The 16,507-nt window shown below is 34.1% G+C and overlaps 1 protein-coding gene across 1 annotated transcript in view; it reads right to left on the reverse strand.

The window, feature by feature from the left end:
- Positions 1–16,507, reverse strand: part of PDLIM5 (PDZ and LIM domain 5) — a 178,487-nt gene that overhangs the window by 73,304 nt on the left and 88,676 nt on the right. Inside the window, 2 exon segments of the mRNA XM_087826536.1 lie at positions 2,928–3,346; positions 4,944–4,986. Of these exon segments, the coding sequence (XP_087682662.1) occupies positions 2,928–3,346; positions 4,944–4,986 (462 nt within the window).

Genomic DNA, 16,507 nt, shown 5'->3' on the forward strand with positions numbered 1-16,507 from the left:
ATACTAACTTTGTCACTTGTGTTTTCTGCAAAGAGAAAAGCATTTTAAAATATTACTACCATATCATTATATTTTGTATCTTCCAAGGCCAGGCTCTTCAAAATACCATATAGGAACTGTTAGGAAAAACTGCAGTCCAACAAAATTGAAATTAATAGAGGACAGAAGAAAGACTTACCTCTTGAAAGCAGTGGCACATTATAATGCAAGGGCACATGGAAAGGGAAAAGTTAAATCACTTAAACTACTAGATGCAAAATAGTTTCTCTTCCAGTCTGGAGTATAAAGTCCCATTTTGCTCTAAGTAGAATATGAAGAGTGGTAAAAAAGTAGCAAGCCAAGTTTTAAAGAAAGATTAAAAATTTCTTCCTTCAAGTGCCTTGTTCATTATTATTTATAAGGAACAGGAATGCTTACATCATATTATTAAGAAATATTCTGAAACTATCAACATAATCATAGATTTCATACTATCAGAATGGGTAACTATTTCTCAGTAATGATGCATAATTCATAAGCTCTTGTTTGTGTCTTATGTTCACTAATCCTATATAAATTTGGGTGGGATGTTTATCAAACTGGCAAATTAACTAGTTACTTTAAATCACTTAAAAACTAAGATCTCTTGCTTTGAGGAAAAAGATAGCATGCACTGAACTTTATATCCTTCTGAAGTCTTAAATTTTTGGTTACTGGCATATATTACCTTTTAAATAAAAAGAAATTAATAGAAAGTAACAACTCTCAACTTTGAAAAATGTTTTGTTGCAGATCTTTTGTAACATTATAAAAATATGAAAAACTTAATAATCACATAATAAAATGTCTGACAAAGATTAAAAAACACACAACAGTTTGGCACCTGATGCAGGAAATGCACTGATCAAAATCACAAAACACCTACTCTTCAAAATGACATACCGTTGACAAGTAAAGTGTGTGATTTATTTTTTATTTCTCTAATCTAAATGTAGTAAGAGAAAGGGCACTGCAAATTTGTTTTAGAATTTTAGACACCACACTTTGTTTTCAGAGTAATCAAATTTTCATTGCCCTAACATCTGGACAACATTTGAAATCAAGCTATTTTTAAATACACCCAGTTTGCAAATGCAAAGCAGTAACATGCTTGTTAACGATGCAAAATACATACTGATTGATCCCTTTTCTCCTGAATCTCACCCAGTGCTGGCCACCAGGCATGTGCTCAATAATCACATGATGACTGATTAAGAAGCCACCATGAAGTTCCTATACCTATACCACAGCCTTCAGTTTCAGTTTGAAAATAACACACTTTAAATCATTTCAAGTTGAATCATCTAAGCTATACTTATAAAACCCAAAATTTAAGCTTGATATTTTCACATGCATTAAATTAGTACTTTTCCACAACCTCAATTTGCTTTTACCTCTCCAGTTTTCCATTAAGACTTTCATATAAAATTTCAAGAAGTGTTAATAAGGAGAAAAGATTTTAGCTCAAATACTTCCTTCAATGGACTTTTTTTTTCTACTGAACATGGAATTTAATAAACGTAGTAAACTTCTGCTTTTATTTTTCTGAGGGGCTACATTTGACAGGCAGCAACTGTCTTTTCAGAATAACTGCTTCGATTACTCTAAAATCTACTGTCTTAAAACATACAAGAAAAATACAACGAAACACGCCTCAACACTACATACTATTTTTCTTCCTCACATGAAAGACTAACACTCGTTGAAGGATACTGATTTTCTGCAACATATACATCAAAACTTTTAAAAGCCACCCACAACCACAGACCGTCCGTGGGCCCGGTGGCTGTTCCTCCAGCCCTCCAGCTCTTTCTCTCAGCAGCATCCTGGAACCCTGCCACCTTTTTCAAAGCCCCACAGTTGCCATGGCGGCAGCGCTACCCTACCCAAAGCACAGTCCCTTCATTACATGAATTACCATTCGGAAGGGATTATCTCAGAAAAGACCTATCCACACAATTATTTTAATTATATTTTCCTGGGAACTGGCACTGGTAAAAACCATCAGGCATGCAGATTATTTCCCTTTGTTTTCCTTTTAAAGTAAATTTTTGCCACAATAAATCTGATCAAAATGAGTTTACAAGAATGACTGGCTTAAAAAATGATCACTGAATTCAAAAAAGAATAAAATGACCATCTATAAATAAGGCTGCTGAAAACAGACTTCAAAAGGTAAAAACTATAAAAAATAGATTTTCAAAAACTTCTTACATTATATATTTAGGGCCCATTGCTTTAAATCCATTCATTTTAGAAAAATCTTTACAGTGAAAATATTCTTTAATTTGCTTCTAGTATTTTATAAGCATCCCTTGACATTACTGTTTGCTTTTAAAGACTTAATTCTAGCATAAGCTTACCTGAAAAGAATGTTGCTTGCTATTGAACCTAAGCTATTGCATCATACATAGACATGAGTCAATACTAAGTTTGTTTCCTATCTTCGTAAGACTAATTCCTAGAAAAAAAGCTTCTTACAAACTCATTTCCTCTCTCCTTAGGGTGCAATATGTAAGCTGATAAACTGACACAACTGCAACCACTCTGTTTAAACTTTTGGTGGCTAATAAAGGGATGGAAAAATTGAAGAAAGATACAAGATTTGCCTTGCATTATAAGTGCCAGCTGCTCAGTGTGTTGTGCCAGGACTTGGAGAAAAAGAGTTACAGCGTATGTTACATGGTTCATAACATGTCAAAATGCATAATTAGGTTTTGATTAACCTATAATTGCCTTGCAGAAAGTGCTATATGTATATAATATAAAGCTACATGCTAATGAAGCAAATAAAACTTCATCTCCCTTCCTTCAAAGAACAGCTGATTTTAGAGGGATTTAGATTGTTTCCTGGAAATTGCCTGAAAGACGAGTTTTGATAAGAGCAGAAAGCACCCTTGGCCACCTACCCATTTTGCTGTTTACTGTCACCCTGGGATCCTCTTCTCTGTCCCTCTGCTAGCTCCTGAGCAGTCTCGGAACACACGCTGGTGACTGTGGGCTGCCGTGGGACATTAACTGCAGGTTTACCAGCGCTCAGTGCAGGTGAACGCTGGTCAGCACTAAGATTGGCATTAGCATGCAGTCCAGATGCAGCGAATGGGGGAGAAGTGACAGCAGCCATGGTTGGAGGGGAAGCATGTGATGAGGTGGTTGCATGGGCTGGGGTGAAGGCGGACGATGGTGATGGGATGGATGTGACTTTTGGTGAAGACACAGAACCAAAGGGCCGTGGTGCCTTATTGTAGGCCATGTTGGTTGTGGAAGTGACTTTGGATACAGCAGGAGATGTAATGGGTACAGGTTTAACTACTTCTTTAGGTTCTCCCTATGTAAAATAAAAATAAACATACACAAGAACACACCAAATACATGCAAAATGGATTCACTGAAAAGAACACAGCTTGTTTTTAAAAAGACGAACACAATCATGTTAGCAGCTCAAACTTTATATGTTTCCAGATAAAAACAATTAAGTTGATATAGTATAGCATGCATGCTAACTGTTCCCAACATGCATAACACAGATGCACACATTGCATACATTTTTTTATAAAAATGAAAGGAGTTTCAAAATATTTAGAAAATGGAGCAGGAAAGCTATCAAAAAGCCTAAAGGCCATCGTAAGTGTCAACTTAGACATATTCCAAAGGAAAAAACTTTAAATTCCTCACAATAAATAATACATTGCTAACCAAAATATTTATCTTAAAATATCCAGAGTCTCAATTATAATTCCATCTCTCAAACATGTTTAATTACTCTCCAGAGTACAATCATTTGATTCATGCAGAAGCAGCAGGACATTTCTAACTCTTCACTTAAAAAGAGTAAGATTGTTTTCATCTAACTCAGAAATGTGCACATTCTGATTATTTTGAATCGAGAAATTTCTTTTTTAAAATCAACATAAAAATGAACAAATGAAAATCAATCCTTTTCTTGTCCTGTAATCCATCAGTTTCTCTCTCTGAAATGTTTTGAGATACCATTCAGGGAATAAAAAGGAATAAAATTCTTTCTCTTTTCCAAAATAAATATTTAGTAGTTACACGAGGGGCGAAAAATGACCTTAGACATTTCTTCACTGCTACCAGCCAAAGAAAAAATAACTAGTAATAAAGATCAACTTCTCCTAAAATTAACAGAATTTGTGCTTACAAATTCTTGTTCCAAAGCAAGTATAAAGTTAAAAAAAAAATTAAAGAAGAAATCCCTACTCACCCTACCATCCTGAAATAAAAGCAATCAAAAGTCTTTAAAAGCATACAATGGCAGCTCTGTTAAGTCTAATTTTAAGAAAACAGAGGCAATCAAAATTAATCTTATAAAAATTATAAAGCTAACTCAGGGAGGAAAAGTAGCTTATTACCTCAGCAAATCAATAAAATAAGTAATTTGATAGAAAGGCACAAGTAAAATTAAAGAGAAAACCCCAAACAGCATAAAGCAGATGTATATGAAAAATGGTTTGGGGCAATTTGAGGGTATATATGAGAGGAAAAAGGGCATCTGCCAATAACCTAACCCAAGAATACCTGGAAAATAGAATTTAAAACTTATTAACATTAGGAATAAAATGTAATTCAAGACTTGTAATATTAATTTTCAGCAAGCACTTATGATGTTTAGAATATGTGAATAAAAACAGGCAAATTAAAAATGAATGTAAACATTTTGGACATAAGTTACTGATAATATATGGAACAGGAAAAATTTTTTTTAAAATACAGGTATAATTAGAGAGATGGTAATTCTATGTGTGTTGATTTCCACTTTCCGTTCATCTTTAAAGGAAAAGAACTGTGCGGAAAATCGTACTGAAACTATAAATTGTCAGTATAGGCTGAGAAAGGAACGGAAATTACAGTAGTTCCGGGGAGACTATCAAATGTGCCCTCGTGATAGTAGATTAGAAACACACCTTTTGAACAGGAACTGGTTCAGGCCTGGATGTAGCAGATGCTCTGGGGAGAGAAAAGAGAGGGGGAAACACATGAACTTCTACAAACTTGCAAACTTATTAATGGAATTTATATTATTATATACTTTAATATACTAAATCATCAGAATTTACAGTTTCATAACTCATGATTTTAACTATTCACAATCTACTAATTAGCTTATGAAACTCAAATGCTGCAAGATCCAATAAAACACCCTTACACACGAGCTCTCTACACACTCAAATGAGGAAAGACAAACACCAATCATGTTTACTAACACACTCATGTTTAATCCTTAAATTAAGGGTATTCCCTATCCAAAAGGACAAAGGATAATAAACATGACTTTTTTACCCTTGGATGGTTCCTGAAACATCTCATCTAAATCATCAATAGTATCTGCTTTTCCCCCTAACATCCATGAATCCATTCATAGGATATTGGCCTCTCTGTGAAGATACTGAATAAATTCTGGTTGCACTGAACCACCAAATGAGTATTTATTTTGTATTCATATTCTTAACTGCATATGCAAGTGTATTTGTTATGCTAAAACCAAACTGTAAGTTCTTCCACTTGTCTATAATTTCAGTGAAGGTGATGACCAGGTCCCATTTGTGTCTGTCACTACTGTGCCTGGCATGAAAGTGGTTATCAGCAATGAGTGTCAAAAGGAAAGAGCAGGAAAAGACAAAAATCCATGCACAGTAGAGACTTGATTATTTCTAAATTAAAATTAATTCTTTTCAATGTATGTTTTTTGTATTTTTACTGTTCCTTTGATTAGCACAGACTAATAGTAGGAATAATTTATTTAGAACAATTATACAATCATGAAAAATAACCTAAATGGAAGCTATCATTATCCTGAATTTTGGACAAGGAACTTCAAAGTCACAGTGAGTAAATTACTTACTAGAATGGAGCTGAGGCCAACAGTTCTTACATACTACAATATACTGGCTGTAGTCAAGGATAGTAACTGATTAGGAAAGTTTCTGATGACTTAAAGGCTATTTACCCAGTATTAAGGTACATGCTATGTTTAATAATACCAGAAGCAGCTTGGCTCCTCTTACATCACACAAGCCTGAGGATAAGTCATGAACTGCAAAATTTAAGAAATGTAACCACAGTAAATAAATAAGTAATCATTTTAAACCACAAACCATGAGATTGTTTTACTTATAGAGAAAGAAGACGCTAGCAAAGGATATTTGGTCTCTGAGCATAACCTAGTAACGAACTCCAAACATTTTTAGCAGCAAGTGAATTTTTCCAATAACTAATTTGGTTAGCTATGGCAAGCACTGACTGAATAATTGGCTAACCAAATGGGAGGCAGAATACATGCCAACACTTGGTTACTGCTATATAGAGTTATACTCTGTGTAGTTGCATAACTTTCCATGTGTACTCTCAAACAGACTTTCCATCAGTACTCTCAAGTTTCTCTTTTAGCTTATAGGGTTATTATAACAAGCAAAGGAAACAAATTCAAGTACAGAACAGTGGAATTTTCCTTTCATTGAAATTTCACAATAAGATGCAAATCACGAAGGATCTATATATTAAAACCATCCAAGGCATTATTAACAGTTTGCCATAATAGAGAGGATGGTATCCTTTTTTTCATCTGGACACTTAAAGGAACATGTAACTCTTTTAGCAACATAAAAATAATTTATGAAAAAGAACATGTTTAATAGTCACTAGGTTTACAAACAGAATAAAATGCATAGATCCTATGCATATGAAAACCAAAATCTTATTTTTTCCAGATGTTTCTTCTTATTTAAACAGTATTAGCAACAACAGCAAAGCCAACATAATGGTTAGTTTTCATTAATTTTGGAATCTAACCTCTTATTTTGTTGAAAAAGCACAGAATAATAAGTCCTAACATACTTTATGGATTGAAAGTTTCTACAAAAATACTGTTTGAAATTTTAAATTAACAAAAAAATTTATAAATCTGAAACTTAAGCTATTTGCCCTTCTTGACTTCTGATAAGGTTCATGCGCTTCTATGCAGCAAAATGAACTAAGACAAGTAGTCAGAGAAAAGAGGGGCAACATGCCCTCAAAATCCCAGAATTGAGCCCATTACACATTCAAAACACAAACATTTTATAGGAAAAACACAGACCTCCTTATAATTAAATGTCAAATAAAATGTTTGACACTAGATGTGATAAAAATTAGTTCTGTTGGTTTAAATATTTAAATAACCACCAAATTAGTCAGAGAATCACTGAATCTTGGAACGTTCTTTAGCGTTACTTTATCACATGCCAATCACATACTCATCTGACCTCAGCTTGAATGTTTCAGGAGTTCACAATTTAAGCTATGTAATTTTTCAACACTTCTGTTTAAAATGGCCTTCATTTTTGTGTTATTTTGCTTTTTGAAGTAAACAGAATAAGTCAACCTGTCCACATTAAAAATATTTGGGGGGAAAATTTTAACACAGAGCATAAGTACATAAAATATATAACACACATTAATTACATTTTAAAAGATCATAGGCTACAAAAATCTTATAAATGTAATTATATATGCTTATGACACAAAATACTGTGGTTCAAGACATTTAGAATACAGGAAAAATTAAATCTGCAAAATTAATAAATACTAATAACACTAGTTTTTTTCATCAAACTTTACTAATTATCACAGAAAAACAAAATAAAAGATCATCACCTTTTACTTTTAAATATGTAAAGATTAGTTTTAATATTAACACACAACGCTTGTGAGAATACACTATATATACGTTGCTGGAAGAACTATGTATCATTATGGTTCTTTTGGAAAATAATTTGGTATTTATTTACAAAAAGCCTTCAAAGAAGCTCATACCTTTTGATATAATAATTACCCTCTGGAGATCTCTATCATAAGACAATAATCTGAAATATGGAAAATATATTCCCGCTTGGTCTGTCCTCATGCAAATAAGGACTCCAAATCCTTGCAGTCTGATTGGTCCAAAAGGCGCTGTTCTGATTGGTCAGAATGGAACCACTCTCATTGGCCAACGAAGATGTTGACAGGGACAAAGCTGTGCAGCTCCAGTTGGATGGGAAAAGCCTCAGTCCTATTCATTGAAATAGGATTCTGGGAATTCCTTTATAAGGACCTGCTCAGATGGCAGAAACACAGTGCAGGCAGGCAGTTCAGTGAAGGCTTCTCCCTGAAGTGCAATTTGTGTGAGAGGTCCCTGCATAGAAATGGTTGCTAGGCTCTGTTTTTTTACAATTTGAGCCCAGTTAGTCACCAGCAGCCCTTCTTAGTAGGTGTCTTCTTTCTCAGGGTCCACATTTAGTAAAGACTTTTAAATAAATAAAGTTTAAAAACTAAGGTATAATTGTTAAAAATTATTCCTACATTTTTCTCTTCAAATCCTGGGAAATATGCAATGGGATAATGTATCTCCCTTTCAACCACAGTGATCATCACAAGTCACTTTTGTGTAGTGTGTATTTCAAACCAACACAGATCCTGGCAATGGCTTAGTGCCATGGACTAAACAATTTGCCTATTGTTCTCTCTTCCCTTAGTATGAAGCCACTGCACAGGAGTAAGCCATAATGGTGAGAGCCTACTGCTTTGGCCCAGTACTATCCTCAGCTCATGGAATTCAAAGAACAAAGCCATCAGTGTGACTAGAACAATCTATTTTGAAAGTTGATTGATTTTTCTAAGAACAGTATCCAAAATAAAAATCCCTGATGCATTACAACCAGTTTCAGAATTTCTGGCTGAACAGTTGAAAGGAATTCTAAGTTATAACCGATTATGTAAGAAACAAGAATTATGATGCCCTGGTTAGAATGGTGTACAAGAAAAATAATGCCATAAATAAGCAATAGCTCTATCAAGGACAAGATTCAAAGGAACCAAGCAAAAATGCATTTTATGAAAGCTCAATGAATAGTGTTATAGTTAAGTTATATTTTTCATTAAGTAATGTATTTTTAATACTGCTTTATAAAGTAACATGTTTTCAGTTAATAAAGTAGCCAAAAAATGTTCACATTAGTGCTTAAGAATGAGGAATTAAGCAACAGAACTAGACTGATAAAGGTTATTCGCTTTACTCATTATGTCTTCGTGAGTCCTTCAACCATATCTAATATACTTAACTCATAAACAATTATACAGAAAAGAGGAGGATTTTTTGTTCATCTTCTGTGAGATGAGTTTTATCTAAGTTTCCCACAGCACGGCCATCTTTGGGCTCAGTGACCTCAGGACCCATAAACACTAGGGTACATCATTAATCACTTTAATTGCAAAGTTGTCAATTTGCAATAACAAAGCAACTCCAGAGGGGGAAAAAGTGAGCACTCAAGTGTGCAAAAGGATGTCTCTTTATACAATTTTCCCATATTTTATTGTACTTCCAGTCAACTTTCCTAAAAACTTAAACCTTAAACATTTAAATCACAAGTATCACTGGGTTTTTCCTATATAATTTGAGAATATGTAAAGATTATATTTTCTATAAGCAAAATTACAAAAGTTACGTATCAGCACCTTTCAGCTTATAAAAGATTGCACTCACCACATACACATGCACTCATACAGTCTCTCTCCTTCACTGTTTGCATCTTCTCTATCTTACAATGGGAACGAATAAAGTACATTTTTCCCTCCAGCGAGAAAGAAAGAACCCAAGCTGGAGAGACTGAAGAGTGGGATAAAAACTGTAAGAAGACAGAGCAAGGGAATTACTGAAGCCCATCTGAGTATCTGGGACCCCCTCTGCTTGTGCCTGGCTGGAAACTGGGTGTGGCTGATGATATATCCAGAGCAGGCAGTTACTACTTGATAATTACTTCCCTTGGTAAGGGCAGCCTTCTATTGTAAAGATCCTTTTCAGGTTGATGGGGTTTGAGAAGAAATTTTCATCAACCAATTCTAAAAGCCAAAGAGGGTGAGAGGGAAGAAAGAAGAAAGATGTCTATAAGCTTCCCTAAACCACATAGTTACACTATTTTCAAGGAGAAAGAAATGCAGAGGGGAGGAAGGGAATAGACAAGGGAATATCAGGCTAAATTTAAAATAATAAAATTATTTTCCATTATACAAATAACGACAGCATCAGCATCAACATTACAGCTACCATTTATTGGGGTCTTACTAGAGGCTCAACACTGAATTAAAGGCCATATGCACAATATATCGCTTAAGTTTCAGAAATAAAGCTGAAAAATGTTAAATATCTTGACCACTAAAATGTTTAACTCTAATGTCTGCATTATACTCCCTCTAATATATCCATCTCACCCAACAAGATTTATCGAATTAACAAATTTTTCCTGCTCTCATAATATGCTTTCTTTTCTTTTTTTAATTTTATTCTTATTATTGACACTATTACAGATGCCCCCATCCCCCCCCCTTTGCCGACCTCCTGGTTGAAATTCACCAATTCAATGCTATTAAGAGCTTCAGAAATGCACACTGAATACTGCTCAATTTAAGTAACTAGATTTGGTGACAGTTTTATGTATTATTTGACTTCACTTGAGATCATCCTTTCATCTGTCCAGTCATCAATAGTATTGAGCCATGAGCACTGTTCCAAGGTTTGAGAATAGAGTGGTAGACAAGTCAAAGAAGGTCTCCACCTGGAATCTACATTCTAATTCAGGAGCAGATAAGGAGCCAAAATTTCACATTATTCTACTTGATTTTAGATTTCATTTTTACTCAACATTTATTTCCACAAGAACATTTATATCAAGGAAGAAAGATTCATCTTTCCATCGTGCCGCATATCCACACTCAGAATAACCTCAGAATCATTTAAGAGGGAAAAAAATGCATTTTTATAATTAGCATTTATAAAATAATTTCTATAAAAAAGAACGTTGATGCAGTTGGATAACATTTTAGATGTGTTCAACATTAAATTAAAGGAATTTCAATGTACAAGATAATTCATTCTTATTTTGGGTAAAATTCTACAATGAAAATACTATTTCAATAAAGGGTTTTATAAGTAATCTATTTTATACAGGGTAGGGCAAAAGTAGGTTTACAGTTGTTCATATGAAAGATAGTATAATAATAAATAATACAAGAATAAACTCTGTTTAGAGAACTCACAACTGTAAACCTACTTTTGCCCCACCTTGTATGTCCCATTGTCAAGAAATGGCAAACTTTACTGTAAAGGGTCAGATAGTCAACATTTTAGGCTTTCTGGGTCTCAGGATCTTGATTCAACTATTTAGTTCTACCATTATAGCAAGAAAAATAACAGACAAAATCTAAATAGGTGAGCATGGTTATATTCCAATAAAACCATGTTTATAAAAACAGGTGGGAGGCTAGATTTGTCCTGTAGGTCATAATTTGCCAACTCCTGGTTTAGATCATTTTATAGTTTTGATTATAACAAACGTTCTGGGAAATAACCCAACATGACCACGGCTCTTTTGGACTCTAAACCTAATATTCATTCTGCATAATGAAAAAACCCCTAATTACAATTTGTTCAGAAATTAATTTAGCTTCTCTTTACTCTTTCTGTAGTTGCAGGACACTACCTTTCAATTCTTCTTAACTCCTCTGCCTCAGACTTTCATGCTACTTGCAACTGAATGATCCATCTAAACTTCCAAACCACCCAGCACTGATAATGAAACTTGATGAAGGGAGAGATTTAATATTATTGGATTAAGGGTAGCATTTAAGCACTATTTTTAACTCTTCTACTCAGCATCTCAGTTCATTTGCTAATAACGATAAAGGCTACTGAAAATGTCTCGAATCTTCTGCTTCTACATATTAGAAACAGAACTATTAGTTATGTGTGTGTTTTTTAAAAAGTCTAAAATAACAACTAAAAGGGATGTACTGTGGATTCTGTAAAAGAAGCTGAAAAGTATGTCTTTCCCATTCTTTTTGACCAAAACTATATACTTTATTTAACATCAGGCATGGATTATAAGACTTTTAGGAAATAAGCAATCTATAACAGAGTTGCATTCTCTGATAGTACTTCATTACTAATATGAAAATAATAGAAACTGCAAAGCAAATAACCAGCCTGTGAAAAATTAGGAGTTCCATTTATATATCTACATTTACATTTTTCTGGCTCTTTCATGACACTATTAAAATGCCATTGAGCAACAAATGTGGTTAAGATTCATATTAGGAGAGTAGATATCAATAACAAACTAAGTACATAACTAGATTTTCACAGACTTCTAGAAAGGCGTATAAAACTAACTGCTTCAGGAAAACCTTGATAAGGGTCAGATGCTGGAGAATAGGATAAAAGTAGTGTATGCAGGCACAATTCATAACCTGATGTTTATCTACCTATTTTTTTCCTTCCTTTTAGGAAATGCATAGAGTCCTAAAGAACAGAGCCTACCTTTCATATTCAGGATTTCTCTTATCCTACTCTTCATAGAGGAATTGTTAAGAAATAGGAGAAATAGCTAAAAGAAGGTTGCAAATCTAGGTTAGCAACAAAATAAATTAGCTACTCTAAGGTTTTCTTTGTTGGTACAATGAAGACAGTATTTTCTCCTTTGCAGAATTTTTTTGAGGACAGAATGAGGTCATGGATGCAACACACCTAGCATGGTGACAGGCACAAAGTAAGCAATGACATGCATTATCTTCCCACCTCTTATGTAGATTTGACCCTGGAGTTCTGGAAATTATCATCTGTTTCTGACTATATACTGTTATATTCAAACCAAATTATCTACCAAGCTAAGTTTGAAGAGACAACAAGAACAATTAATTAGAAATGGATGAGAAAATATAACTTACTGAGAACCTACCAATCGCCAATAATTTCATTTGGCCCATTACATAAATTATCTCATCTATTCTTCCTGAGAAAATAGTACTGTTCTCATTTTATGTATAGGAAAGAAAAGCTAAATTAAGTCAAATAATTTGACCACAATTTAGAATCTGAAAATGGCAGAACCAGGATTTAAACCTAAGCCCTCCAGATACTTTATATGCACTCTGCCTTCTAGGAGTAATATCAAAGTGGAAGTGACAAAAGTAAGTTTGGTAAGAAATTTCGGAGAGAGATGTTTTCAAATAGTTAATAAATATTAATTTTGTATTAACTAATAACTATTTCATTTTCAATCGTGTTATTTATAGACTTCCATCTTTGATTTAATTCCTGTAAACACAGAAGTTACTCACTGGAATACATACATATAGGTATATATGTAGATAATAGATATATTGAGAGTTATGGAATATGATATACGTAAATATCCATCTACCTGCCTGTTTCTCTATCTGTAGAAATTGCACATTTTACAGCTTAATCAATATATATATAAATAAGTTTAAGCTCTTCAGAAAATTCCCAGTCAAAGCTTAATAAATATGCAAAACACTCAGAAACAAGGGCCTTCAATCTATTTTTCCTTATTTTTCCAAAGAAGAGGAGGGTTTTTCCCCACAGCAATAGGAATTCTCTAAGAACTTCATTTCCCAGTAGGATGGGGCTTGAGGTTCCTTAATGAAGATCATCTGTGATGCTAAACTGGTTGTTCTGTGCAAAATAACAACCAGCTTCTGAAATTAGTGACCATGCAGATCCCAAAGACTACATCATAGGATCTTATTGTGGAGTATGTGTCAAGAACCTCACATTTATATCTCCTCTTCCTCGTGATCTTGAGAAAATAAAGAAACTGGAATCATAGTCCCCTTTCACAACTATTGATTGCTGCTACCAATAAGCCAGACTGAATCAGGCTGCAGGTCTGATGAATGAATGTCCTATGATGGGGTGCATACTGAGCATGTAAGATTACACAAATATCCATGGTGGTGTCTTTTCTATTTGGTTTTGGCTACATAGTCACATATACCTAGTCACTGAATATATATCTAAGTACATAAATATACCTACATATATACCTGTCATTGAATAATACATTTGAATCACTCTGTACTTTATAAATAATCACACAGTTATGGTCAGAATCTAGCTCCTGATAACCACCATATGTGTTATATTTGGCCTTGTATATTACCATAAATTATTTTACCCAAGTACCTTCTCATTCGTAAACAATATGTGTGTTTTTCCTTGCCTTTTTTTTAGAGCAACAAAGAGGAAGGGAGAGAGAGAGAAACATCAATTTGTTATTCCACTTTATTTATGCATTCATTTGTTGATTCTTGTATGTGCCCTGACTAGGGATCGAACCCACGACCTTTGGCATATTGAGCACAACTCTGTAACCAACTGAGCTACCAGGCCAGGCCTCTGACCAATATGTATTATACCCAATGTCACTTTAAATTCAAGGGCCCACTGTGCTATATATCTTTCATTAAATTATTTCATTAATTTTTAATTAATTCCCTAAGTATTTATTGACTTACAGCAGGCTCTGTTGTAAGAGAGTGGGCAAAGTAATGAATAAAAGAGACAAAACCCCTAGTTTGAAGGTGCTTACATTCTACTTGGGAAAGGCAGACTAAAAACAAATAAGCAAAGTATGTCACATGGTAATGAGTGCAATGAGCACACTAAAGCAGGACATAGGCAGGGATACATTATTTCATATAAAGGAGTCAGAGAAGGCCTCCATAATAAGATGAAATCTGAGGAGAGACTTGAAGTAGAGAATTCCAGGCCAACCACAGCCAGTGTAAAGTCTCCAAGTCAGCAATGTGCCAACTGGGCTAGAATGGAAGTAAAAGCTGGGAGAACAGTGAGAGATGAAGCTAGAGAGATAAGTGGGAGCCAGAACACGTAAGCTTGTCTTTTACTCCGCCTCCAAGTGTGATGGAAAAGTATTCCTCAACACAGTACTTCATTTTGTAATAAAGTTAAATCCAAATCTCAAATTAAAGAAGATTCAATCTAACAGTGTTAAGCAATAAAGTAGCCTGGATACGTGTTTGAACTGTATACACCTATTTAATAACTAAGAAGGGGGAGAGAGAGGGACTAAAACTTGCCCCAAATCTTAAATATATATCAAGACAAACAAATACGTATGAAAAATAGCAACATGTCTAGTTTGTTCTTCCAAAGTGTAAGATAATGGTCCTGAGGTTCACATTTATAAGCTCTGTCCTATACTAACGCTGTAGGAAAAATTTGCCACTCACTTTTTCCAGATACATCTCTTTGTCGATTCTTGCCTAGGCTAAACACATTAAATTGGAAACTCTTTTTGTAAGTGGGTATTTTTAGGTATTTCAAATAACATTCAAGACAAGCATTCCAGCATTTAGCACAGAGCCTTATTAGGAAAATCAAGTCAGTCTGCTGTCTTGTGGAGAGCAAAGAAACGAAACTTTTTCATTCTTCATAGTCTCAACTTAGGTTTTTCCATTCATTTAATACTTGGGTGGATTTAAGTTTTTCTTAAAATATGGAGACTCAGAGTCAAGGAATGTAAAAATTAATAATTAAATGAGGCTATTTTAGCGATAAAGCCAGACCTATCCTTATAACTTTAAATGAGCTCTTGGCTTCACTTTTTTTAAAAAAAAAAAAACTTTTTAAAATATGTTTTTATGAATTTTTAGAGAGAGAGAAAGGGAGAGTGATTGGGAGATAGAAACATCAATGACAGAACCATTATAGATTGGCTGCTTCCTGCACGCCCCCTACTGGGGGATGGAGCCCATAACCCAGGCATGTGCCCGGGAATGGAACCAGTGACCCTTTGGTTCATGGGTTGATGCTCAACCACTGAGCCACACCACCAGGCTTGGCTTCACATTTAGCAGTTCAGAAGTATAATCTTATCCATCATCCTTATTGCTGATTCTCATTAAATTAGTTAATGAGATGTAATAATAGTATCTAAATCAAAAAAGGAAAACTTAAAGCCAGCAAATGTTCAAATATTTACTCATTTTTAAAAGTTCTCATATTATTTGTGATTAACTTCACATTTATACTATCAGAGAAAGGATTGAAACGCATTCAATTGGTTTTTTTATTTATTAAGAAACTTTACTTTTGCAGAAACTAAATTTTGTTTCTAAGACAATACTTTTTATATTTCTGATTCATAATTTAATGGATCTTGTAAAATTTAATCTACATTAGAATTCCAAAGCATTCTAATGTTTTAAGAGTATTAGTATTTTTAAACAAAGGAATGATATAAAACATTATAAATTATATTTTCTACTCTAATACCTCTGTCATTTCAGGAAGAATATCTGAAGTGTAGCAAATCAGCAACGCATTCCACTTATTTTACCAAAAGGTAAGCTTATTATCCCGAGAGAACTAATTCTCTCCACCACTGCTTGAATCTAACATTAGAAAATGACCCTGGGACACTGCTTCTTAACAGTACACAACTCACAACGTGTGACTCACCACACAAGTTCAACAACACCCAAACCAGTCTACAACACCTTGCAATGAGACAAATCCACTGATCAAAAGCTTGAAAACTGTGGCTACAAAATTTTCTAAATGCTTATCTCAATTTCAGTACTTACCTCATTATAGACCAGGAACAAACAGTTCAAACTGGCACCAGTGTCCAGG

Source organism: Miniopterus natalensis, chromosome 1, assembly GCF_054644295.1.
Source record: "Miniopterus natalensis isolate mMinNat1 chromosome 1, mMinNat1.hap1, whole genome shotgun sequence".
Lineage (NCBI taxonomy): Eukaryota > Metazoa > Chordata > Mammalia > Chiroptera > Miniopteridae > Miniopterus > Miniopterus natalensis.